The sequence below is a fragment of the Miniopterus schreibersii genome, assembly GCF_964146895.1.
Source record: "Miniopterus schreibersii genome assembly, chromosome: 15".
Lineage (NCBI taxonomy): Eukaryota > Metazoa > Chordata > Mammalia > Chiroptera > Miniopteridae > Miniopterus > Miniopterus schreibersii.
This window is the reverse complement of record NC_138115.1, coordinates 48,750,527-48,778,314: the sequence shown is the minus strand read 5'-3', so window position 1 is coordinate 48,778,314 and position 27,788 is coordinate 48,750,527. Positions and strand designations below refer to the sequence as shown.

The 27,788-nt window shown below is 50.0% G+C and overlaps 1 protein-coding gene across 2 annotated transcripts; it reads left to right on the top strand.

Annotated features, from left to right (window-relative positions):
• The first annotated feature begins 128 nt into the window (after positions 1-128).
• On the top strand, positions 129-6,397 carry LOC308567483 (C-C chemokine receptor type 1-like). 2 transcript variants are annotated; one of them, XM_081159121.1, is made up of 2 exons: positions 129-414; positions 3,972-6,397. In XM_081159121.1, exon 2 carries the CDS (start codon positions 4,039-4,041, stop codon positions 5,104-5,106), a length of 1,068 nt encoding a protein of 355 aa, XP_081015247.1. In that variant the 5' UTR covers positions 129-414; positions 3,972-4,038; the 3' UTR covers positions 5,107-6,397. The 2 variants fall into 2 exon arrangements, with proteins under 2 accessions (XP_081015247.1, XP_081015248.1); XM_081159122.1 differs by lacking the exon at positions 129-414 and adding an exon at positions 956-1,003 and having other exon boundaries at positions 3,972-6,390.
• The last annotated feature ends 21,391 nt before the right edge of the window (positions 6,398-27,788 follow it).

Here is a 27,788-nt window from a genome sequence, read left to right as displayed (position 1 = left end):
CTTGTCCCTCCATTCCTAGCCTTCAATTGCTTCACAAGCTCTGGGAACATCTCATTGTCACCTGCCTTGCCCAACTCAACTCCACCCCATACCAACCTACCCAATCCCTTTAAGACAGAGCTCCCCAGGGAGAAGTGCAGTCAAGTGACCAGAGAAAAATCCTTAGAGTGAACTCAGCTTCCAGGAACTGGCCACTGGTGGGTGTTGTGGCCACTCATGGGCACCCACCTATACAAAAAGAAGAATTTCCTCTCCTTCTTGTCATTCTGAATGACTGGGCACCTCAGAGTCCTATCTCCATCATTACACAGGAAGCCGAGGACTTCCTACTCTCTCAGGACCTGAACCTTGAAAACAGGGACTCTAAAAACTCTAGAAACAAAGACTTCGTGGACAAACGCCCTTGATGCCAGGGTAAGCGGCCCTTGTCTTTTCTGTTCTGTCAGTTTCTGTGTAGGGCAATCTGGTTGGAATGCGTGCATGCAGCGAGGCAGGGCTGTGGTCCTGCTCGCATTGCAGGGGATCGTTGATTTATCTGTCTATCTCCTCAAGGGCCAGGCAGATGTCTGAGTAGCCTGCTGATGCACCCATAGGGCAATCAACTGTGTAGCAATACTGAGAATGGGTGGATTTAGAAGACTGGCTACTCATATGTAAAATAGGTTTTTATGTTTGCTAAACTAGGGAAGCTTTCTTGAATGATAGGCTGTTGGTTACTGATTAAGAAAGTCAGCCCAATTTTAAGGGACAAGAGGCCTTTCCTGTAGAAAGCTATTGAAGAAGAAATTTCTTGCCAAATTTCCTGTGTAAATGAAAACCACGCATGGTGTATGAAGTCAATGTTGCAAGGGGGAGATAGGAATTAAAAAGCCTTTGCAGGTGCAAGGGTCACCTAATACCTAACCAACTTCTTAAGAAGACCAGCACCAAGGATCCTCAAAATCAGACTGTGGGCTGTGGAGGAGGGAGAATTTCACCCACCCGAAGGCAGGGAACTGGCCAGGTGACCTCTTGCGATTCTGTTCTACTCCATTCTGTTCTACTAACGAAGAGACAGCAGAATTTTGGTGCGAAGATAGAGAGGCATGGGGGCTATTTGGAGGTACCTACTTCAACTGTTCCTCCGTATCTGGAGGGTCTCAGATTTCCAGAGTTGGAATTCCCAGAAGTTTGCCTAGCCTGACACCAGGCTGTGTGCCACTCATTGACCTTTTAGTCCCCACTCTGACTAGCAGGACAGGCTGGGGGGCACTGATGTGCTGCTAAATATTTCATAACACGTTCTGAAAGAGAGCCCTGATTTCGAGCCTTGCCGATTTCCATGTGTAAATATTCCCACTATAGTTGATTTCAAGCTACCAACTTGCTGAGTGTGGAGTTGGGAAGACAGCACACGGTTGGTTCTTAGGAGCCAGGATAAGCCAGCTGCACACCTCCAGGCCTGGGGTCTCTGCCCTCACTGACTGCTCTTTCTCTGCTCAGAGACTCACCACCTCCCAGGCTGGAGGGTGGTGCCACTGAAAGGTTCCAGGCTCCAGGGCCAGAGCCGACCACTGTGCAATGACCTCAGGGCAGATTTTGCAGCAGACTACAGCGTGGCTGGCAGGTTGGATGGCAACACGGTCCTTGGTTTCTCCTCCAAGGCCCCACCCCAGCCCATCTCCCTTAGCGAGCAGTGTGTCTGGCGTCATTGCACGGTGTCCAACAAGTTGGGAAAACAGCGAATGGAGTTGGAGGTCAGGGGTGTGGAGATGACTCTGTGTAGATGGCACCTGGCTCAGCTGACTCATCATGCCTTCACCTTGGCCAGAATCCCCCCTAAACTGGGCTCGTGGGGTCAGTCTTGTATTAGCTGCTCTTTGCGCTTCCAACTGCTTGTTGATTCCACTGTAAACCCACCAGTCCCCGAAATGCTGACTGCCCAGCTGACCTGCCAGCACTGGCAGAGGAAGCAGGAGCCAGAAACTGCTGACACGGCCTGTTAGTGACTGCCAGCTGGGTTTCCCCAGCAAGAGGGCTAGTGATTCAACAAGGGGCAAGCCCAGAGACGGAGGAGTGGGCCAGAGGAATGGATTTGGCAGGAAATCACAGCCCCCCAGCTGGGGCGCCCAACACCCCCCGCGTGCCTTAACTTCCAACACCTACTGCAGAAATGTGCATTTCTAAGCAGGAAACAGTCATTAAGGAGGGTAGAGGGAAGAGCACTAGGGACTCGGACTGAAGATGGGAATTATGATATAGGTACCACCTACCTTACTGATTGGTGTTTAAGTCAAAGCAATTCAGATTGGTGGCAACATATTAAAAATTCTTGTTGTGTCCATCATTGTCAAGCAGAATTCACTTTCTAGATTAACTGCATAGAGACCTGGTCTGGGGACTTGGGGGCAGAATAGGATTGCAGCCTGGGGCGTTACTGGTGGCAACAGGCCTCAGGGAAGGGTCATTGCAGGGAAGGAGATCCTGCAATGTGCCGGGGATGGCTTTTCTCATACTTCACCTTACAGTAGCCCTTCAAGGCAACTGTTACTTTCCCACATTACAGACGAGAAACTGGGGCTCAGAGAGGTAGATTAACTTCTTCAAGGTCACAGAGCTGGTAGGTTACACCAAAGCCCATGCTCCCTCTGGGGAGGTGTCTTCAATAAGTGATCAGAGAGGATTGAAAAGAAGGGCTGAAAAGGAGGGTCTGGGAAGTCCTGTAAAGGCAAGTTATCTGGTGGTTCTTTTCTGTTTGTGCTTGTTTTGCTTGTTTCAAGGCAACCTTGGGTAACATGTTTAAGACCTTGTTTCAGCAGAATTGCAGCTTCCATCTGGTTCTTGCCCAACACCTCACGGCTTGAGGCTATTCTGATCGCTTCCTCCCCAGGAGCCCTCTCTTCTTCCACCAGATTGCCCCTCTCTGCCCAGCCTGAGCTTTCCTCTGAATCCTCGCAGCTCTCACAGGGGGCCTACAGTTATTGTAGACCCGCCTGAGCCCCATCAGCGCTGTCTAACATGGGCCAGGCTGAGCTCTCTCTGGTGTCCTTGGTGCCCAAGGGACAGGGTTGGCCTCCTAGAATTCCACTATAGCACCACTACTGGGGTTTGGGTGGGATAATTTCTCACTGTAACACACCCTTGGCCCTGCCTACCAAATGACAGGAGCACCCCCTAGTCTTTGTGACAACCAGAAAAGATCAAATGCCCACACACTTTCATGTGCCCTGCCGCCTAGCCCTATGTCATCCAGCTGAGAAACATTTTAGCCCCAAGGCCATGAAGAACCACTGGTTAGTTTTGTTTTTACTAAAAATTTATTTTGTCGAGAGTATTACAGATGTCCCCTATTTTCCCTCCTTTGCCCCCCTCACCCATCTCCCACCCCACGCCAGGCCTTCTCCTGTCTATTGTCTGTTTCCATGGGCTAGGCATGTATGCTTATAAGTTGGTTAGTTTTTGACTCTCAGCCAGGACTATTTTCCTTCCCATGTCCTTCTGTGGACTCCAAAGTGCAAGGTCATTCCTCTGTGGTTGGAGGCAAGAAAGCTGAGTGGTTCCAGGAACGGGTACCAGGTTTGAGCTCCAGCTCTCATTCTCACCAGATATATGTCCAAACCACTCCAAACTTCTGTGTCATCACCTCTAAGATGGGGAACAATAATGAACCCCCCCCCAGGGTTGCTTAATATCAAGTCCATAGGAAGCATTGGTGAGGGGGTGTGGTGAGGTCTCCCTTTGTCTGGATTCTCCTTCCACAGGAATTTCCTTCACAGAACTCATTGTCCAAGTAACTGAATTCATGATTTGTTGACTCATCTGTTTATTGTCCTCCCCCCCACACCCTTAAACTACATTTCCACTGGGGCAAAGAGGACCTGGGTCCCCCTTGCTCAACGTTGGGTCCCAGGGCATGGTATACAGTAGGAATGCAGTCAACAGTGGCCAACTGGTTGAAGACATATAATCACCGCCTTGTCTTTGTTGTCCAGAGCCCACTGCATTTAACAGCAAAGCAAGTACAGACACCGTCTCCCCGGACCCGTGGCAGAAGCCAGCATGGAAACTTCAACCACTCCAAAGGGCTATGAGGGGACCACAGAGTATGACTATGAGGACACAACCCCATGCCAGAAAGAAGAGTTGAGGGCTTTGGGGAGTCAGCTGCTACCCCCCTTGTACTCCCTGGTGTTTGTGATCGGCCTGGTTGGCAACATCCTGGTGGTCCTGGTCCTCGTGCAATACAAAAGGCTCAAGAGCATGACCAGCATCTACCTGCTCAACCTGGCCATCTCGGACCTGCTGTTCCTCTTCCTGATGCCCTTCTGGATTGACTACAACGTCAGGGATGACTGGGCATTCAGCAATGGCACGTGCAGGCTGCTCTCGGGGCTCTACTACGTCAGCCTGTACAGCGAGATCTTCTTCATCACCCTGCTGACCATCGACAGGTACCTGGCCATTGTCCACGCCGTGTTCGCCCTGCGCGCCCGGACCGTCACCTTTGGTATTGTCACCAGCCTCGTCACCTGGGTCCTGGCCATTCTGGCTGCCATTCCGGGCTTCTACTTTTCTAAGGTCCAGTGGGAGTTCACTCATTATACCTGCAGCCTCCATTTCCCCCACGAACACCTGAAGCAGTGGCAGCAGTTCCAGGCCCTGAAGCTGAACGTGCTGGGGCTGATCCTGCCCCTGGTCATCATGATCGTCTGCTACACGGGGATTATAAAGATTCTGCTCGAGCGGCCGAACGAGAAGAAGGCCAGAGCCGTCCGCCTGATTTTTGTCGTCATGATCATCTTCTTTCTCTTTTGGACCCCCTACAATCTGACTATATTTTTCACTGCTTTTCAAAGCAGCCTCCTGGCTAATGAGTGTGAGCAGAGCAAGCAGCTGGACCTGGCCCTGCAGCTGACGGAGGTGATCGCCTCCACGCACTGCTGCGTCAACCCCGTCATCTACGCCTTCGTGGGCGAGAGGTTCCGCGGCTACCTGCGCCAGCTCTTCCACCGGCTGCTGGCCGTGCGCCTGGCGAAGTGGCTCCCCTTCCTCCGCACCGAGAGGCTGGAGGGGACCGGCTCCCCGTCCCCCTCCACCGCGGAGCAGGAACTCTCCAATGGGTTCTGACTCGGGCCCGGGCAAGAGCGACCCGCTGGAGAGGAGGCAGCGTGGCTGTCCCAGCCCGATCCTGACCCCTGACACAGGCTGGAAGGTGGCCACCTGGGGTTGAGGTGGTCTAGACGCTTCACCTCTGCGGCGTCAGCCTTCGCCATGAATTTCTCCCTGGAGATGGATGAGTGAACTGGAGAACATTCCAGAAGACAGGGAAAAGGGTGCCGGAGAAGGACTTGGGCCCAAACAGGGTTTCAGGTTTTGTGAACATGAACATTTGTAAACAAAGCCACTGAGCATCCCCCTCACCTCTACCCCCACCACCAATGAATCTGTAAATAGCAATTTCCACAGTTGACTGGTTCAGAGCCTGGAGCCAGCCAGGAGCCAGCAGCTGCCTCCACCCCATCCCCCCATCCCCCCATTCCCCCACTGCAGCTTTTGGGCTCCTGGAAACCCTGAGGGACAGAGAATTCGTGATGGGACAACTTGAGACCTGGTGGGAAACAGGACTGGAAACTGCTGTTGGCAGTGGAACTTCCCCGAGAGAGAACTTTTGTATTCCCTAAAATCAAGCAACTCAGGCAGTGGGCTAGACACACACCATGTGTCTGGAAATAGCCGTGAAAGGGAGGGAGTCTTTATTCCCCTGACCATTCATTTCCGAATGTTTCCAGAACCTCCCTTCCCTGTCAGGCGGGTGCTGCCGCAGGAGATTCGGATGGCTTTATGGTGGAAATTACTAACAGGCCACAGGAGACGGGGTTGATTTCCTTCCTCTGGTTCTCTGGTTTAGTGGCTCGGAACTCTGGCTACCACCTTACCCCCACCATCAGAAAAATGACCGGCGTGCAAGCTGACGGTGCTTGAGGCTGGAGACAGCAGACTGTCCACAGGCAGGAGGCGGGGGACTCAGGCGTGAGGTAGGAGGCTGAGAGTCCTGTAACTCAAAGACGCCTGCTTACCCTAAATGTCTAACGCTTCCCCTCTCCCCAAGGGCCTCCCGTTGGTCATTGTTTTGTACCCTTGTTTCCTTAAAAATCATTTTCCAAGAACAAAAATTGTTGCTCAAAATGCTTAAAAACACAAAGGGCGAAAACTTGGACATCAAGATCACCCACGGATCCCACTACCCAAAGACAACCACGGCGCATTTTTGGCGTACTTTCTTTTAGTTTGTTTTTCCTCTTATGCATGTTTATGATTGTAACAAAGATAGACTCCTCTACGTGCCCTCTGCTCTTGTTTTTAAGTAGTAGCATGTTTGATTGCTTTTCTAGGTCAATAAATTATTTCAAAAAATTGCTTTTGGTGCCTGCCCTGAATTCCTCAGCAGGGATGCACTTGAACTTAACTGTTCCCCCATTTGTGCTTGCACAAGTCAACTCAGTCCCACGTGGTGGCCGAGGACCTGCTCCGGTCCAAGCAAGCCCTGGGAGACAGGTGCAGGAGGCAGGTCTGTTCTTGAAGAGCCCTGTACTCAGTGAGGTGGACAGACATAGGGACACAACAAGAGCCCAGGTAGGATGGGCGGGGCTGCCATGGAGCCCTTGGTGCCAGGACAGCCAAGGAGAGGAAGGACTGCACCGGTCAGAAAGCACCTTAAGCGGCTGGGTGTCTCACCTTATAACACAGTGACACCACTGGGCTGGCCTCTCTCTTTTTGGAAATGTTCTTACCCAGCCACCTTCCCATCCAGGCGGGGACCTGCTATGTTTTCATTTCGTCTTTGTTCCAAGAAGCTGGAACCACAATGGTTTAGGAAACTTTTGTCTTGGGAGAAGAGGGGTCACACTGCACTGGGCTTATGCCTCCGTGTGGAAAATGTGAACAAATATCAGCTTTGGAAATCAAGGTGGGGGCCCGCTCTCTACCGGTTAACCGGCCAGCCCTCTCTGCGGGTGGAGAGGGGGCGCCACGGAATTAAGAAACATTTTTCCATCCACTACTTTGGCAAAATAAAACTGCATCAAAAACCAAACTTCGATCCCCAACAATATCACAGTGATGAGTGTTTCGCACCCTCCTGCAGTTCCGTTTGGGAGGTAATGCTTTTTTCTTGCAACAAAAGCAATACATGCTCATTGCAGAAAACTGAGGACAGGTGAAAGGCCAGTGAAGGAACGGACGCGCCCGCACCCCCACGCCCAAGCCCGGCGGCTCAGGCTCTGAGGCTTGAGCGCATCTGCCGGCCCCGTGTCTAAGAACACGCGCCCGCACACGTGTGCGTTCACACCACGCGTGTTTCCTGTACCCTCAGGGGCCTGGCCCGCAGGAAGTACTCAGTAAATGCTGGTGGAGTGGGTGGTCCCGAGGCTCCAATTTCTTTTTTCTTTTTTTTAAATCCTCACCAGAGAATATTTTTCCCGTTGCTTTTCAGAGTGAGTGGAAGGGAGGGAGAGGGAGAGAAACATCGACGTGAGCGAGACGCACCGATTGGTTGCCTCCCACTCGCACGCCGCCCGGGCCGGGGAGCGAGCCTGCAACGCAGGCACATGCCCTTGGCTGGAACCGAACCTGGGGCCCTTCGGTCTGCAGGCTCTGCCCACTGAGCCAGACCCGCCAGGGCACCTCCAATGTCTGTATTCACAAAGTGGGGGTAAGATGAGCGTCTGCCCCACGAGGCTGTTCTGAGGATTAAATGAAATAAAGCAAGGAAGGAGGGGGGGTATCTCCCTCCAGTTCTATCAGGAGATCCGACTCCTCCTGCCAGTGCTGGGTCCTCGGTCCCAGGACCCCTCCAGCCCTGCCCCCTCCTTCCTCGGGCTCCTGCCCTCCCTGCTCCTGGGGGACGGGCTCACCCCCGCCTTGTCCTTGCTCCTACTGTTCCCTCCATCCCATCCTTACAGAGCGGTTGCCAGAATGACAAGCGCAAAGAACAACCACCCAGGCCACGTTTGCCTCGAATTCATCGTTCTCTTTCTCCCGCCTCCCGCCTCCAACCCAGGCAGGCAGATCGACCCGCAGCGCTGCTCTTGCCACAGACCCGAGCTGCAGACCCGCTGCCCCGTCCCGCGTCAGCGCCCCGGGCTGGGTCCCTGGCAGCGAGGGTGCCCCGCAGCCGGAACGGGCGCTAACACGGCCCCCGCGCCGCCGAGTAATTCACAGCCTCTTCCCGTTCGGCCACTGTGCAAACGGTGCCCTTTATGATGCCCGGACCCAGGGTCACTTGTTTCACTTAGTTGTCACATCTTTCTAGTTGCCTTCGACTGAGAAAACTTCAGGCTTTTCCTGACCCGGCAAGCGCACTCCCGGAGACATATCCAAAGGAAACCAAGTCGTGATCTCACACGGAGGTCTGTGTCCCCGTGCTTATTACAGCAGCAGTCACAGGGTGGAAACACCCTGTCCGCATGTGAATGGGAAAACGAATGGCCAGAAGCAGAAGTCCCATTCTGAGATTTTTCCTGGCTATCATTTTCTTTTCTTTTACCCATTTTTTTTTTTTTGGTGGTAAGATACACATAAAATATAGCATCTCAACCATTTTTAAGTGCACGGTCTAGTGGTATTAAATACACGTATAATGTTCTGCACCCATCACCACTGTCCATCTCCAGAGCTCTTTCCATCTTGTGAGACTGAAAGTCCATCCCATTAAAAAATAACTGCTTGTTCCCACCCCAGGCCCTCCTGGAACCCGGGATCTTAGCGTTTCTGTCTTTCTGTGACCGGCTGCTTCGCTCACCGTAACGTCCTCGGGGCCCGTCCCTGCTGTCGCAGGTACCAGAAGCGCCTTCCTGTCTATGCGGGGCTGAGCAACCCTCCGCTGCAGGCGTGCACGGCACCGGGCTCAGCCGCGTTTTCACGGGTGGACCCGCGACCGGCGTCACGCTGTAGCTGTCAGGCACAGTGCTGCCACGGGTACAAATATGCAAGTATCCCTTCGAGACTCAGCTTTCAATTTTTTGGATATCTACCCAGAAACCATCAGCAGGTTTGGGGGGCACAACTAGATTATAGGAACTCTGTAAGTCTCAGGAAAGCAGGAGGAAACGGAGTCCCTGGGAGAGGACACTGGAAGGGACAAGGAGGGGTGCCAGTAAGTTTTATCTGTCCGTCCAAACACTGCTGCCCACCGCATATTCAGTCAGACCTCCGTTTGGTATAAGGCCCCTGAGCCAGGCAGCAGGGATATGAAGACCACTGGGAGAAGGACCTGCCACCCACACATGCACTAGATCCTTCCATGTACCAGGACGGGACAGGAGCCACGCGAGGTGGTCAGTTCAACCAGGGGCCAAGGGCCTGATGAAGAGGCTTGACCAGAGCCTGGGAGATGGTCAGGAGCAGGAGGCCACCAAAGAATACTGAGTTCCAGTTTTCTATTCAGGAGGCGACTCACAGTGTACACTTTGAGCATAGGCTTTCTAAGGCCAGTGTTTATATGCCAGGACGCTCTGGGTAACACCTGTCTGAGCTTCACTTTTCATATTAATAGAAAGGCGTAGTTAAAATAGTGGGAGCTATAAAGACTCGAGATAAAGTCCTTGTCGGGCAGTGCTAATTGCGCAGGACCCTCCTGTCTCCACACTGCTCAGCCCCACGCTCCCCTGAGCCTCCTACGCTCACTCTTCCCAGGCGACCCAGGCCTCTGCCTCTTTCCACCGGCTAACAGTGGGGATCAGACTGGGCGGATTGCCACAGAGCTGCAAATGGGGGTTTAATAACTAACCGTCTATGAGGCACCTCTGCCCCAGAGTGGCCCCTTATTTTATTTTTACTTCTTTCAAAGTTTTCCTGAAAAGGAAGTTTGGGTGCATTTTCTTTGAAACAGTGTTATACTTCAGTGATTTCCTCGCATTGCTTTGATGCCCAAGACACCTTCAGGAAGCTGACGCACTGTGGCCGTTCACACTTTACATCACTGGGGTCTGTCAGGAGAGCTACCCAGCCCTGCGGTGTTTGCTGGAGTCAGGACTCGGTTCCTTTGGAGAAAAAAAAAAAGAGAAGTCCTCCTCTTAACTTCCATTTTGAATATGGGTCTTTGCAAAATTGCAGAAGTTCAAGCAGCTCTGTACTTCTGTTTGGTCAAAACCCTATTTTCTTTATTTTCACCAGGAAGCCAGGCTGGAGAGTGTCCTGAAAGTAAACAGAATGGCATCACTAAGTGCGACCGCAGAGAGCCTGCAAGACGTGGCCCCCAGCTGTGCCCCTTCTGAGATGAGCTACACCCTTCCTGGAGGGCCAGCCTTTGTGTAAAGCAGCGAATAAAATAGACTGCTGCTTCCTGCTTTCTTGGGCACCTTTTGTAAGTTGAAGGTAAAAGGGGGTAAAAAACAAGAATCAAACAAAAACCAGAAAGCCCCAGGGGACTGTCTCAAATAGATTCAGCCATGATGTGCCACAGCCGGCTTGCAGCCCTTCACCAGAACCAACTGTGTGATCTCTTCCCAACTCCATAGTAAGTCACAGGACACGGTTAGAGTATTTACAGGAGGGAAACTGGCCATGCTACAACCCAGGGCTGGGGGTTTTTGTCTGTTTTTTGCCTCTTTTGAGAGACAGTGGTCAAGCACTTCCCAGGACCCCTGGGTTTGTAGTATATTCAAGAAAAGGAATATCAAGCTCTCATCGATATTAGCATTACAGAGGAATGCTTCATGGTAAAATCGTATGTGTATGCAAAAGATCAACTTAGATCCTCACACGATACGCAAAGATTAACTCGACATGAGTCAGACTTCGGTGAGCTAAAATGAACTTCTAGAAGAAAACACTGAAGAAAACCTTCAGACTCTGAGCTAGGCAAAGGTATGCCAGGTGCAATACCAAGAGCGTGGTGCATAAGTGGGGAAAAAATGATAAAATGGACTACATCCAAATTCAAAACTTTTGCACTTCCAAAGATACCATTAAGAAAATGAAAAGACAGGAAATAGACCAGGAGAAAGTATTTGCAAAACACATATCTGATAAAAGACTTGTATCCAGAATTCACAAGGAACTTGTACAACCTAAATGTAGTCACAAGTAAGTAAGGGGAAGGTGGAGGGAGATTTGGCTACTGAAGAGGGAAAGGCAATGTGATAGTAGAAGCAGAAATTGGAGCGATGAGGTCACAAGCCAAGGAATATGTCAGCCAAGAGATATTGAAAGAGACAAAAAACAGATTTTCCCTTGGAGCCGCCAGGAGGAACCAGGCCTGCCAGCACCTTAATTTTAGCCCCATAAGACTCATGTCAGACTTCTCGCCTCCACAACTGCAAGAAAATAAATTTGCGTTGTCACTAAATTTATGTTAATGTGTTACGATCCCACGCTGTCCTCATGGCATGTTTTATTTTTAATATTTGAAATTTTATTTCAAGAATTTCTTGACAACTATTGAAGTAAATGTTGCAAGACTAGGGTCAAAACTCGCTCATGACTTTGAGTTCCACATTTGACCCTTTCGGAGGTTGAAAGACTCTTCAGATGGTCATTTCAAGGAGGAAATACCCCCTGCGATAAGCCAACGGGTCAGCCAGCCCGTTTCGCATACTTCTAGTAACCGGGAACTTGCTTTCTCCTAAGAATTGACAAAGGGAGTGTGCCCTTGGTCAGGGTCAGCCAGTCTCCAACTAGCCTGAGGCCCAAGAACTAGACAACAGACGTTGAGAACAGAGGAGCACCTGAAAAAAGACCAGAATCAGAACAGAGACCTTATTTCTAACCACCCACATCTGGAAGCGCTGGCCAGCTACTTAGCGTGGGGGCTGCTGGGTTATGGGTGCGGCCATCCCCGAGTATGTGCCCAAACCCGTGGCTAATCTAACCCAGAGGTAACTTACCAGCTGTATTCCTCTGACTCCTCCCAAGTGGTGGAAGGGGAGGAGCGGGGAGCAGGGATCATTTTTTTTTCTAAGCCCAGAGACAACAGATCTTTGTAATCACTCTTCCAAAAAAGCGTCACACGGTTGCTTGTTCTTGACCTGGTTGTAAGGCGCGTCTTTTCCACCTGTGGCCTGGTCACGGAATAGTTGTTCCCGCCGAAAGTTCCTGTGCATCACTAATGTGTGACGTATCAGAGCATGGGTTTACCGGCTTTCCTCCCACATCTCACCCCGTTAGCTTCAGTCCAGCGGCCCAGGCGCCAGGGCCCCCGAAGTGCCCTCTGTGCTGTTTGCCTTCGCCTCACAGCCGTGACCCCCGTTTCCCCTCTGAAACTGACAAGCTGTCAGTAAATGGCCCCCGAATGTTATCCTGTCAACTGCTACAGAGTCAGCGCTGTAAGGAAACCAGAATCTGAGCTCCATTCACCTCCTCTCCCTGAGGATGCCAAAGATCGATGCCATAGGGCTGGGAGCAGCACCAGGCTCACGGGCACCGCGGCTGAGGGGCTGCGGGCACAGAGCGGGGGACCCTGGCTGTGCTCACACGTGCGCACAGGGGGGTGTGGAAAGCAAAAAGGGGCGCTTCTGTGGGGCTCGCTAAGAGAGAATGAAAAGGGGGGATCTGGGAGGGCGGATCTAGCGCGCTGGGATGAAGGCCAGGAACAGCGGGCACCCAGGCTCCCCGAGGTGCCTTGTGCCCGCTTCCCCAGCGTTAATCAACATTGGGGAATGTGGCATGAAGGAGAGGAAGGGCCTCGGCAGCTCAAAGGCCCTCTGCAGAGAGGTCAACTCATGGAGAAGGGAAGCAGAAGCATGAACCCGCGTCCTGTGGGCAACATGCAAGGCAGCCGAAGGCAGAAGGGGCGCTCGGATACCCAGCGCAGGCCCCTCGGCAGAGCCACCCTGCCCCGCACGGCCGGGGTGTCACCTCCTCGGAAGGGAGCAGTGGGACAGGACAGGAAGCAAAGGGCCCCATACCCTTGAGGGCAGGCTGCTGTCAGTAACGGGGCTGAGCAAGCACCTCCCGCGTGGGAATACGCATTGATTTATTACGACAGCTGTGTTCCAGCTCCGCTTTTCTTAGCTGCGTGACCATGGGCAGCCCTTCACCTTCTTTCAGCCTCGGTTTCCTCATCTGGGAGGTGGGTATTGACCATAGTATGGACGACAGAGGGGGTAGAGTCTCAGGAAGGGCTTATAGATGCTACAAAAGGAGAGCAGGACACCCAGGAATCAGTCGATAAAAGCTCACGTCTCTAATTATGACTGTGGAGAAAGGAAAAGGGGACTCGGGAGGCCTGGATCCTCAGTCTAACTCAGTCCTCTGTGAGCTGAGCAAGTCGTTTTCCCTCCCTGGGCCTCAGTTCCTCCACTGACTACGGGAAGCCAATGCTGTGTTCAGATCCACGTTCCACAGTCACATTTTGCCGACTGGCCTGAAACAGTGCTCGGTGAGCTGTCTCCCCGCAATGCAGACCCAGCCTGGGATCCTGCTTTGCTTTGCGCCAAGTTGCCGTGTCTGTTTCCAGCCGCTTTGGCCTGGAAGAGCCCGGGCCCTTCTCGGTCCACACCTGCTCCTCAGGCAGGTGGGTTCCTGTGTGAGGCTGCGGGTGCTCAGAGCCCGCCGCCTTCCTGCCACCCTGCTGCCTGCCATTAGAGCCTACCTGCCCTTTGTCCCCGGTCCCCCCTGAAGTAGACCGGGGAGCCCCACTGAGCAGCCTGGCCCGGGGCTGAGGGAGAGGGGACATAAAGTATTCCTTCTGTGTCGTTTTCTTGTGACTTCTTTCCAGCCAGGAAAATGTGATTCAGGTAACCCCATGCTTGTTTCCTTTTAACTTTAACCACATTCTGTTATAAAAACAATATGCTGCTCACGGTAAAGGGAACTTCCCGACAATGCGCTGCTCCTCGCTGAACCTGTGTGTTTTGACATGTGCTGGGCTAACGATGCATTTCCTACGCCTGACGCAGCTCTGCCCTCTCTTGCCCTCCGCTTTTTCATGTTTTCTAAAATGCAGATTGTTCCCTGTCACTCAGAGCAAGGTGCAAATATGACCTAGCTTGGCTTGAGAGACCCCTGCCTGCTCTTGCCCCCAACACGGGCTCCTGTGCTCCCCGCACGAGGCCACCAGGCTTCCTCAGCTGCGTCCTTGCCCTCCCACCGACCCGCAGTGCCCGCCTGTGACATGTTCCTCAAGGTGGCCTAAGCGTCACCTCCCCATCTAATCCCCTCCCCCGACCAGGCCAGTCACTCGCTGCTGGTTCCAAAGAGCTGTTATCACTCCGTTTGGGAAATGGGCTCATGTGCCCGCCTCCCGCACTGGACTGTGATTTCCTCAGAGTTTCAATGTCCCCCAGCACCAGGCACAGCACATGGAGGTACCCCCAAAAGTCTGGGGGTGAATAAGGCAGGTGCGAGGTTCAGTACTGGAATCCTTTTACCCTGATTTCACCTCATATATATATATATATATATATATATGTTTTATTGATTTCAGAGAGAGGGTGGGAGAGGGAGAGAGACAGAAACATCAATGAGAGTCATTGATCAGCTGCCCCCTGCTGGGAACCTAACAGCAACCTCCTGGCTCATGGGCTGGGCTCAACCCCTGAGCCACACCAGCTGGCTGATTTCACGTCTAAGCCGTGCTCACACACTCCTCTCTTTTGAGCATCATGACATCTGCCATGTTCCTCCCCATCATCCCCACCAGCTTTACCCCCTGGCTTGACAGCTCCCTTTTTGGGTTCTAACGCTAACAAAGACTCTGTGCTTGATCAAACTTTAATCAGGCTCCTAAATCTCCTCCCAGGCCCATATGTGCACCTCTTGGTAAAATCCAGTTTTATCGAGAACCCTGCTGAGTGATTTGAGTAAAGGCCTCCACCTTCCATATCTGATCACCCGCAGCACCTGATAGGGCTCCTCAGCCTCCACCACCCCTTGTGGTGCCCGGCCCCCGGACCAGCCTCAAGAAGAACCCCATTACCTCACTTCTGCCAGAACGGCCCCCTCACCCCTGACATTTCCTCTCAGTAATTTTCCATCCACTGCCCCCACCCTGCTCCTTGGTTATAAATTCCCACCTGCCTGTGCTGAACCCAGAGTTGAGCCTAATCTCTCTCCCACTGTCATTGTCACTGCAGTGGACCCTACGCCTATTTGATGGCTCGAATAAAGTGCTTTCACGAGTGTCAGCAAATTCCGTATCTCCCTGCGAGCAGCTGTATAAAAGGTGACTTTACCCTTCTGCCCTTGAGTTTCTTGACCGCAAATCCTTCAGCCGCCCACACTATAAACGTTGTCACCTCCAGAATCTGCCTTACCAAGAACTCTTTAACTTCACATCTCCCCCTCTAACCACAACTTCCTACCGTTCCTGCTCCCTCTTACCTCCAGCACATTACTCCCTCCTGGTTTCCACCCATCAAGGTCTCCCGCAGCTTGGACCTGCTATTTTTATTTTTTAATTATTATTATCCGCTCCATGCTGTCCTGACTTAATTCTTCATCCAACCAGACACATGGTCACTACCTCAGCCCATCTCTTTCCAGTACACTCTACACTCTGCCCTTCTGGCACCCCTGCCTCAAGGAACCCCAACCCTGGCTCTACCTAGCGATCCCACTTCTGTATTTGTGCCCGACCATCTAGAGAAATTCACCCAGGTGTGAAGACCCCACAGACATGGTGTCCAATATCAGCTGGGCCCTCAGCTGCCAACAGAGCGGGCCTATCATTAGAAACCATGGGCCAAGTCCTGGCTCTGCCATTTCAGGTCATGAAATGTTTGTTACTTCATCTCTGTAAGGACCAAGTGGGAATCCCAAGAGCACCTGCCCCTCTGGAGTTCTGGGGAGGGTTGGAGTGGACACACAGCTCGCTGCAGTACACGCACTAGATGTTAGCGTTAGCAACCACGATCGCTGCTGTTGGCCAGCCCTCCCCAGGTGAGCAGGCGGAGGCTTCTCTGAAACCACCCCCAGCTGTTCCAAGCCTTCATCTTCCTTCTGCCTCTTCTGGAATCACTCGCCTCTCAGCTCCTCCTTCATGGAGGAGACGGAAGCCACTAGCGTGGAGGGAAGACAGACCAGCTATGGATCCCAGGACCAGAGAAACGACACCATGGTGAGTTGTCTGGGTTTTCTTTTTGCCTTATGTATTCCAAAACGACCTGGAGAAGCCAGCAACCAGAAAACTCCAACGAGCAAGGAGGCAAAAAGCCCTGCTAGGGCTGCCATACAAAGCTCCACAGATTGGATGGCTCTGTTACTGGGACAATGCTTGTCTCATAGGTGTGAGTTAGGAACGATTCCTTCCTCTTCAATGCTTTGGAAAAGTTTAAAAAGGATTGGTGTTAATTCTTTAAATGTTTGGTAGAACTCACCACTTAAACCATCTGATTAGGGCTATTCGTTGTTCAGGGATTTTTTTTTTTTTAAAGATATGTTTTTATTGATTTTTAAGAGAGAGGAGGGGAAAGAGAGAGAGATAGAAGCATCAATAAGAGAGAAACATCACATCGATCGGCTGCCTCCTGCACGCCCCCTACTGGGCATCAAGCCTGCAACCTGGGCATGTGCCCTGACCGGGAATCGAATCAGCAACCTCCTGGTGCCCCGGACACAGCTCAATCCGCTGAGCCACACTGGCTGGGCTGTTTAGAGAGTTTTGATTACTGATTCAGTCTCTGAACAAGTGTCACCCCAATACCAAAGCCAGGTGAAGAGACGAGAAAACTTCAGACCAATATCCCTTATGAACATTGATTCAAAAATCCTCAACAAAACACCAGTAAATGGAATTCAGCAGCATAGTAAAAGGATTTTACACCATGACCAAGTGGGATTTATTCTGGAATGCAGTGATGGTTCACCATACAAAACTGAATCCACATAATACACAACCCAGGGCAGAAACAGCCTCTGTAAACTGAGGCAACTTTTTTTTTGTTAACTATATGGAAGAGGAGGAACTGAGCCACTATATTACTAAATCATCACAGACTTTCCTACTTGCTATGTGCTTCTTCCACGTTTGGCGTTCTCATCAGCGTGTGACCTTGTTCTAAATGAATCAGCTGAGACTGAATTATTCATTTATCTCAGCAAAAGCTTGAGGGTGCAGTGCGCTGAGGATGGACCTCTCAGTTACAGCTGACAGAGGCGTGTGGACTCGGGCACCCTCTCTAGAGGGTATCTTTCTCTAACTGTATTTTAGATCTTAAAATTGTTCCTACCTTTTGACCCAGGAACTTCATTTCTAGATATGATTTTAAAGAACTAATCAAGGGGCCGTGGCCAGCGTAGGTCAGTGGTTAGAGCATTGGCCTGTGCACTGAAGGGTCACAGGTGTGATTCCCTGTCAAGGGCAGGTACCTGGGTTGCAGGTTCAATCCCCGGTCCTGATCGGGGCTCATGAGGGAGGCAACCAATGTGTCTCTCTCACATCAATGTTTTTCTCTCTCTCTCCCCCTCCTTTCCTTCCACTGTCTCTAAAAAGCGATGGAAAAATATCCTCAGGTGAGAATTAATAAAAATAACAATAATAACTAATTAGGGGTATGTGTACAAAAATGCTCAATGTTCTACTACCATTCATATGGAAAAGTGAGAGACAGCTTAACTGCCTAACATTAAGTGCCTGGCTAAATAAATTATAGTATACCCATATGATGAACTGTATGTGATTATTAAAAACTGTTTCAGAGAATTGGAATGATATAAGCAAACACAGCGCCATGCTAAGTGAGAAAAATGGAAAACAGTTTGATTTCAGTTTCACCCAAAAAACCCAGAGGAAAATACTTCACATTCTAAGTGGTTATGGCTGAGTTGTCTTCTTGTTTGGTGAAGTTTTGTTGGTATTTTTGTTGTAGTTCTCTGAACTTTTGTTAGTGACCCTGTATTTCTTTTTTAATTGTTTTAACTTATTATGAAATATTTCAAACATTCAAAAAATATAGAAAAATGAGCATATATGCATTAGGTCTCTACCTCACACAATAAAAAATTAATTCTAGATTGATTAATTCCAAATTAAGTCCAGATTGTGGTAACAAAAATATGAAAAGCAAAATGGAAACTTTGAAAAGAGAATATAGAAGACCCTATCTGACCTCCAGCTAGGAAGGGCTCTCTTTAACAAGACGTGTTATTTCAATATTCCCATCTAACAAAACTCAATGGCTTAACGCAGCAACCAGCTTTCCCTGTTGACAATTCTGCAGGTTGGCAGGTTAGGGTGGGCTTAGCAGGCAGTTTTTACAGTCTTTGCTGGGCTCGCTCATGTAACTATCTGGCTGCCAGGTTAGCTGGGGACTGGCTGTTGGCGGGGTCACAGGGGTGTCTGGGCCACATGCCTGCCATCTAGGAGGCCAGCTCGAGTCCTGTACCTGGCAGTTGGCAGAGTTCAAGGCCTCTGTGCCCAGAGCTGCCGCAGCCTCACTTCCACTGCGTTCCCTTGGCCAAAGCAGGTACTGAGCCTCCAGGAGGCTAGCAGCAGATCTACCCCGACAGGCGGAGCTGCGCAGACACGTTGCAGGGCCACAGGAACGCCTGGAAGGAAGGATCGCGCCATCTGCGCAATCGACCGCACAAAGAAAACGCACAAACCAGAAAGGAAAAGACTGATACGTCTGAATACACTAAAATTTAAAACTTCTGTATGAAAATGACGCCTTGAATATGTATTCCTTTTATAATCATAAAACAAAGTTAAAATAAAGATTCAGGATACTGCACCAGACTACATTATTTAAATAAAATTTAAAAAGCACTGAAGAAAATACATATCTATGTAAAAATCTGAACTTCCAAATTGAGGAAATTATTGGATCAATAATTTCATTATAACTGGATGCTTTCTCCTCAAATAGGCGCATTACAAGACTCTGTTAAATAGTAAAGCCCACCTCCTGCATTTGAAAAGGAATTCCTTCCACAGAAGTTCTCATTCCACATCCATTATACATAACAAGCTGTGCCTGTTTATAATTAAGTGTTCATCTTAATTCTTCTCATTCCAGGAATCAATCACCACAATCTTGAAGTTCTTTCTTTGTGTGTGTGTGTTTTAAAAGTCTTTATTGATTTCAGAGAGAGGAAGGGCGAGGGAGAGAAACATCAATGATGAGAGTCACTGATCGGCTCCCTCCCACACACACCCTGCTGGGGATGGAGCCCGCAACCCGGGCCTGTGCCCTGACCGGGACTCGAACCCCGATCACCTGGATCTTAGGTCGATGCTCAGCTGCTGAGCCACTCAGCCGGGCTTGGAGTTCTCCTTTCAAAGAAGCAGGAAGCTTGAGGGAATTGAGCTTTCCTGTCTCCGGGAGAGAGCGAGGAGCGAGCAGGGGCTGGGCCCAAGTACGGACAGATGGACCTGCATGTTTTTTCTGAATCAGGAACTCAAGAGCCTGACCTTCGTCCTTTGTATGACTCTGGATGTGCCAAACGCCAGCCCTGCGGCCCACTCCAAGGCCAAGGCCAGGCACGAGCAGTGTGGGCTCAGGCCGTGAGTAATCCCAGTGGCTCAGGCCCCTCACAGTGTGAGCACAGGGGCTGGCGTCTCTCAAGGTGTCACAAAGGCACCTCTGAGCAGCAGGAAGCCTGCGGTGCATCGAATGACTAGAAGCAAACTTGCATCTGAGAGCGGCAGTCTCGGTTCCCTTCTGGCTTATACCCCGAGACGAAAAAAGAGAAAGGGAGTTACAGACAGTGAGTGAGCGGAGGGGCGCAGGGCCCTCCAGGTGCCTCAGTTTCACCTGCCCGCCCTTCGTATTTACCCACCGCCCCAGCCAACATCCTGGAAAGAGCCAGGCTTAGGCTCAGAGACCTCTGGGTAAAGAACATGGTGAGTCACCTCTGCCTTTGAAGAAACAACAAAGGTGACAGCTGAGAGCTGACGTGATCTCTTCACCCAGCTTCCTGCCGGAGTGGCTAGAACAGCAGCCACGTCCCCTGCGCTCGGCTGGCCCGGCAGCACGGCGCCTCCTGCGTGCATGTCAGGACCCTGCTAACAGGGACCCTGTAGCTTGATGATAAACACGCAATTTCGCCTTTACAAATATTTACCTGCACCTCCCAGGGCCACAGGAAGGATTCACAAACACTCGCTTTCTCACAGAAATGCTCTGCCTCTTTCCCTTTCAGCCACCAGGAAAGTTCGGGGTTTTAATTTACCCTTAACAGGGGTGATGGCGGGGCACCAGGACTGGGCAGGCCCGGGTCCCCCTTCCCCGGTTCTGCGGGAGGTCCCGGTTCTGCGGCAGACCTCCGGAAGGAAATGACCCGCGGCCGCTGGGGACCAGTGGCCCGCAGGGGGCAATGCGTGCCCGGCCTGGGAGCTGGGAGCTGTTTTCCTGCTGGGGAGTCGGGCACTCTGGTCCCCTCAGAGGCGGTTTCGTCAAGGAGCACGGCAGAAGCAGAAGCGTTTGCTGTCACTTCTGTGACCAGGCCTTCAGCTGAGCGGACAGCTATCCGCAGGTGCCCAGATGCTCTTGTGGGAACTCAGAGCACAGGAAGCGCTTGACCACGTGTGAAGCCCACTCTTGTCACAGGTCTAGCTTCCGAAGAGCCACTGCATGGGCCCCGGGGGCGGGGGGGAGTCTCTTTCTATGAGCTCAGACTCCCCTTTTTGACACCTAAACCATCCCACCTCTGCTTAGAGTGCAGCCATTTCCTGCAACAGAAAACTACAGACACCTCCAAAGTTGCTCCTGCAAACCGCAATGTTGCCCGGGGCCCATGCCCCCCACCTCAAATCATGGGTGTCATGGAGACAGCTGTGACCTGGGCAGAATGATGCATTCTCTCGGGAAGACCAGGGGAGCCTCCAGGGTGACTGTGGCAACCAGTCTATTGTACCCTGGAAGCCCCTTCCCCAAGAGAAACGGTGCAGACCCGGCAGCACAGGCTCAAAGAGATCGCAAGAGGTCGCGGACTCTACGGCTCGGAAGCAAAGGGGACGCGTCCAGGGCAGCAGAAACCATCACGCCCTCGTTTCTTCCCTTGTTAATTCTGTCCCAGGTCAAGGCCGATTCCAGCAGCCCTTGCACGAGGTCCCCCTGCGGGCCTCCATGCCCAGCCGCCTCCGGTCTCGGCCCCCCCACCACGCCCCAGCCCAGGGGGTTTGCTTCCTCGGTGGCACCGCATATCACTGAGTAACCGAGTGATTGCAATACTTTAAAATGTCCCGGCTGCAGAAGCAAGAAGTGGGCGTTATAGGTCATCCAAAAAAGCACCAAGAGGGAAATTTTAAAAATTAAAAATATAAAAGAACGAGCCAGGCTGAATGTAAACTGCTTTATAAGCCACTTTGTTCCTTTCATCTCACTCTGTGCATTTTCCTGCATTCTGGAACATCCTTCTGGGGCTTTCGGACCACGTTTATTTGAGGCAATAGAGAGCAGTGATAAAAAGTGCGGGCTCTGGAGTTGGACCACCTGCGTTAAATCCTGGCCCGGTGGCCTTCAGCAAGTCAATTCACTTCTCTGAGCCTCAGTTTCCTTTTCTGTAAAATGGGCATATCCCTCTCTGGTTTGTTGTGAATACAAATATATCTAAATCCCTTCGAACAGTGTCTGGCCCACATAAGCACTATATTAGTATCCATCATGCTCTTGATTTGGTCACAGTCCCCCGGAGGTGAGCATTTAAAGGGCAAGGTTACTACTCTAAATACCACTGCAGTGACCATCGATGATTTTTTTTTAAGATTAAATGGAATTTCTGCATGCTTTCAGGTTTTCATGTGTATGCCAAATGGCTTTCTATTGATATGGAACCAGTTTTAAAACCACACGTGTGTGTGACAGTGCCCATCGACACGGAATGACGGAGCATTTGAGGCGAGGAAGGCCTCTCAGGTCGTACACACCGCAGTCAAAAGGAGGCTCGTGGGTGTCCCACTCACCCTCCCCTTACTCTCCTAGGTCTATTCAACTCTGGCTCAAGGGAAGACTCCATTCAGGCTAATACTTGTGTGTAAAGAGCTATTCAAACAAACAGAACCAAAGGAAATAGAGCCAAAACCAAGAGGGTTTTTGTCTTTGAAAGTGGGGAAGGCATGGGAGTTATCTGTGCTTTTCAATATTAATTATATGCGGTGGAAGTCAAATAGATGTTATGTTCTCACCCCCCACAAATCCAGTAAACCCCAGAGTTTTGTTGTTTTAAAACAGGTGAAAATACTCCAGCAGCTCTCAAGCCAGCAAGGGAACAAATGTCACATCTATACTGCTTGGCAAAGTGCTGTCAAAAGCAGAACTAGAAAATTCCTGACATCACCAAGTGGCTGCCCCAGGGGCAGAGGTGGCAATGGGGCGGGGAGCGGGAGGAAGTGGACCGGAAGCTGAGAGGACAGATTGTGAAAAGTGCCACTTAAATCCCCCAATTTTAAGGAAGTAGGTGGGGACGAGCAGTTTCTAGAATAGAAACCCTTCCTACCAACATACCAAGTGTGAAAACAAACCCGCAGCGAGTACAAAGGAGAAAATAAGCGTTTGCTGTTTCTTCCCTCGCTGATAACACTAATTAATATGAGTATATATGTTTTACATCATTGAAATTGCGTGATACAATTTCATATCCTTTTGTTCATTGAGTATTGCATCATAAAAGTTATCCCACATCATTAAAAATTGTCAACAAACATTGCTTTTAAGAACTATATAGTATTTGTAGATGATGCCATAACATTTCTTTATTGCTAGATATTTTCCCGTTTTTTTTAATATTATAAAAAATATACTGGTAAAACCTATGTGTCCTATCTATGTTTTTCAGAGATATACTTCCCTGTAAACACCCAGCGATACCTGTCGCAGGTTTTGGAAAAGAAAAAACACTCATGTTGTTAGAAAATAGAGGTTAATGGGCTGGTAAAATGCAAAAATATTATATTATAGCATATCACATTCTTCGAACATAACTTGAGGATATTTGGATCATTTATTTCCCAAATTATCTACAACAAATATATACTATTTTATAACCAAGAAAATAACAAAAAGTGTATGACTTGAGAAAAAGTACAGAAAGCGTCAATTCAGGCTGGCCAGCATATATGTAACAGGAGTTGCAGAAAAGGAGAGGAGTGAAAATGGAGAAGAGAACATTATCAAAGAAGAAATCGAAAAAGATCCTCTCAGAGCTGAAGAAAGACAAAAGGATTTGTCTGAAAGATCCCAAGCACCCAGCACACTGAACAAAGAATGACCCATAGAAGAACCTTGTGGAGTTTCAGAGTCCAGAGGGTCAAAAGAGAGCCTAAAACTCGCAAGGAGAGACAGGACACAGCCCACGAAAGACTATGAAGGGACTTGCCACGATTTTTCTCATCAGCAACACGGAGGCTTGAACACAACGGAGAAATTACCTTCAAAGTCTACAGAAGTCATTTTGTAGCTAGAATCTGATATCTTGCCAACCTCTCAATCCAGTTCATGTAGGAACTCCGACTCCTATACAGTTTCTGGAAATAAAATTACTTGAGGATAACGAGAACGAAAACCAATTAAATGAGCCTCAAAATGCAATTAAAAGAAAGTCCAGTACGGATGTGCAGTTGGCCTCGCCAAAAGTCTTATATTTTGGAGCCCTCGATAAATGATCTAAGGGCTGGAGGCATTTGTAATGTTATAAAGAAGGCACATGCCTGTTTGTCAAGCAACTAAAAATTCCAGAAAACAATGTTATGAAACACACACACGTACACTGTGGCCCAAATACAAAACCACCCCAAAAGTGTGATTTTGTACAGCTGATGGCGTCTAAGAAAACCCACTTGACCTGGACATTGGAACATGCTCTATGGATCTCAACATAACACCTGCTTCTGTGGAGAGTAAGACTGACACCATCTTCGTACTTTAAATACAGCTTGTTCACTGGCTGTCAATGGCCAGACTTAACTTACTGACTGAACATGGGGAACGAGGGAGGGGAGCCAAGGGGTGTTCATTTTCTCTGCTACACAGAGGGGGCCACGAGTTCCTACTGACCATTAATGGGTCAATAAACAGAGATTGAGCATCAGGTAAAATCATAAGGTTAACCGTCAGGAGAAGTAAAAGTACACAGCTACCCATGACTCGGAGGGGGGAGAAGGGGGTCAGTAAGTGAGTAAGTTTCTCACCTATGGCGGCTAAAATTCTATCGATAGCGCTTAGAGCTGATAATCGAAGATGCAGGCGGATTGTGCTATTTAGCAATATCAAGGTAAGGAGCAGAAGAGATAGAAACAGAGACAATCTCCTGAAGATACGTATTAGGAGGAAAACTAGGAAAGGAGTGGGGAAGAAGACTTAATTTTTATGGCTTTCTATGTGGTTTCAATGTTTGTTTCCAGACAACTATATTTTAGTAATTAAAAAGCAGAATAAGAAAAGTACCAAAGGATTTTAAAGTAATTGATAAGCATCAGGGCAAAGAGCTAGAGTGGGTGATTTTTTCCCCTCTGTTCTCTAATTATACTGCATGTAATGTGGTATTTGTTATTTCCACAATGGAAAAATTCATGAAGAAAAGAGAAAAATAATGAATGCATTATTTTTACCACATCAAGTTAAAAGTTGCAGGAAGGGGGGGATGACAAGGCAGAAAAATGCATCTAGAAGTGTCTGTGGGATGATTCTACCGTGGTCATGAAGGCCAGGCTCGCTCTGTGATCTTGGGTAAGTCACTGAGCTCCTCTGGACTTCGGTTTCCACCTCTGAAACACAGGGGAGTTGCCTTTAGAAGTTCTCAGGCCAAGTTCAGCTCCAAGAGCTTATGCAGCTCTGAATGCCCAGCAGCTGTGGGCACTGCCACTGAGCTCGCTGACCCAGGCCATCTTGGCTACAGGATGGCTGGGTCCCCTTTTCTGTTGTTGAGGGGCTTATTTCCACCTGAAACCTGAAGCTGTGAGGTGCTGCAAACCTCACATTCTTCTAACAGAATTGCAGTTGTTTGCTCCAAGTACAAAGTCCACACAGATTATTAGCCCTGGTGTGCGCTTAGAAGGCCCACGGCCTTACCGTGAGGACCAAGGATCAAGCCCTTGAAGAAACCTCTAATTATGTGGCTGTCGCTGTTTTGCAAGAAAAGCTGGAAGTGTGTTGAAAGACATAACCACAGTAAAACTGCCACATCAAACTGGGAGGTATCCTTTAGACATGGGGAAATCGCACACCACCAGGACCCCCTAGAACCAGCGCCTGCTGCCTGCGGAGTTCCCCATGTCTCCAGGTCTTGGCCAGGGTACGGGTGTTTCATCCAAAAGGAAGTTCTGCCTCTAGTAGATTATTAACAATGGCCACAAAACAGAAACAAAAGTAGAAAGCTTGCGGCGAGATCAAGGACCAAATGGTGGTTCATTTGCTTTTTGTAATAGAGTGTCTGAAATGGCCGGGTTAAGCTTTGAACACTGAGGGGCAGTGACTGAGGCATCTCCCCAGGTCAGTAGTAGAGCCTACACTCTTTCCGTAGGAAGTGTGGTCCCCAGAGCAGCCGAATAGACCTGCCTTTTGCCAAAATCTCCAAGTGACACATTTGGGCAATGATCTTTGAGAGATGCTGGTATTCAAGACCTGTGAGGTCCACACACCCGCCCACATCAAAAACTGGGGATTTAATTGGGCACGAGGTCAAGTACCTAAGGCCACAGAAACTCTCCGAGAAAGATGTTGTGGTTGTTTTTATTACTCCCATGTACAGATGAAGAAACCCAGGTTAACCTCAGCAGGTTACCCGGAGCTCGGCCAGAAGGCTCAGAGGAGTTAGAAACTCGCTGGAGGTCAAAGGTGGTAATGAGCAGAATTAGGATTTGAAACGAGATCTCTTCGAACCCCTGACTCATGTTCTTAGCCATGACTTTCAGTTGCCTCCTAGAGTCGAATGTTTTCAAGTGATTTGTTTGGACCATTGAATACAGTTGGTAGCATGTCAAGAACCATTTTCCAGAATATCATCCTCAGGGACTTCTTTCTCACCCTTCACCCAACCATCTAGGTAGATACGGATGTTCTGGGAGGGATCCTCCCCAGAGTTTTGTACCAGAGAGTGTGACCCTTCTGGGCAATCAAGTCTGAGTCACAGAGGCTCTGAGTGTGTCAGCCGACCCCAGAAACAAAACCTAGAAACGCCTGTGTTTAAAAACAGAAGGCCAAGACTTCTGGGAAGGATGACCTATTTTATGATACCTTCAGGTTTCAAAATGACTATGGGGCTCCTTCACCTACCTCCTCTGAGCTAAACACCATCCTCTACCCTCTGACACTCTTGAGTCTAGAGACAGAAGGGGAGGGAGTGGGGGAAATTGCAGCTAACAAGAACCTTGATTTTCAAGAACCTAGGCTCCAGGACAATCCTGGTCAGGCTCCCTGAGCCCCTCATGGTATGACTTGGGGACATGAGGGTTTTCTAGAAAGTCATGCATGATTTTCCTGGATGAAGGGAAGGGAGAAGTGGGAGGACCCAACAGTGAGCTTCTCAGCAGTCCATCCTTCAGCCCCACTTTCTTGGTGGCCCCACATGGGACTCATCTTCTCTATCTGCAAGGATGAGATTCAGCTGCAAACAACAGGGATGATGATGGTGGTGATGGTGATGGCTTAAATTAATGCTTCTCAAATTATGTGCACATGAATCTCCTGTTAATCTTCTTTTAGCACAGATTCTAATTCGGGTCTGAGGTTCAACATCTCTAACAAGCTCCTAGGGGGTGCCCATGTTGCTGGGCCACAAAGCACCCTGAGAAGTGGACTCCTACAAGGCAGAAGCTTATTCCTCACTTAGGTAGAGAACACCTGGAAGCTGACCCTCCGAGCTCTATGGCACCAGAGCAGCATCAGAGGCTCCAACTCTGCGCTCTCTGCGCCTCCCTCTTCAGCATCTGGCTTCTATCCTTAGGATCACACTGCGATCCAAGAAGGGCCCTGGAGACCCGGCCCCCCCAGCCGTGCTCCAAGCCGGCAGCAAGAGGGAAAAATCATGCCTCTACCAGCCAAACCAGCTCCACTGAAAGATTTTTCTTGCAGTCCATACCTTCTGCTTTGTCCCTTGGCCACCCCTAAAATACAGAGAGGCTAAAAATTGGGTTTTCTTTCCTTAAAGAAGGGGGGAGGAGGGGGTGGGGAGCAATTAGGATGTCTGCCCATCTCTCCCCCTGCCATCATTATTTGGAAACTTAAGGTAGAGGAACATGACATTGGCAGCCCTTCTCCAGAAGTTACTCTGGGGAGGAAGAAGCTGGGCTGCACTGTGCATTGTCTGCTGACTGTGAGCCATGGGTAGGAGCCAGTGAGAATGAATGAAGAAATGCTGCCAGCAGAGCAAGAGGGAAGACAAACCCAGCAGAGTGATCTGAAATCTTCTGCTAGAGCCAAGCAGAAAAGTGGAAGACCATGGACAGACCTTGTGCCTCCCTTTTGAAAACTAGCTTTGGCCTTGCTTCTGACACTTAAGTTCTACCTTCTACCCCCATGGGTGGGCCTTTTCCCCTGGGCCTGACAGCCTCTCGCAGTCTCCCTGGAACACAAGTCCTCTCTGCCATGTTCTAACTAGACACTTCCCATCCTCCCTCCCTTCTCAGAGATGCTCCAGCAGAAGCCTGGGGCCTCACTTTTGGCTCATGCCACTGGCACCTGGTCTTAGCCATCCCTGGGTCCCTTCTCTTGCTTTAAATAGACCCTCCAGTGCTAAAACCTGCCAGAATCACCAGAAGTGGCTGTGGCCCATTCCTTGATGCTTTAGGTATTTTTTTCTATGCCCAATGCCCCTTTGGCTGAAACTGCCTGGCATACAGTCCCCAACACACTTACCCACCCACCAAGGGAAAGCAGTTCTGGGATGATTTTTTGGGAGGTCTAACCATGGAGGGAACCAGGAGTGGACACCCT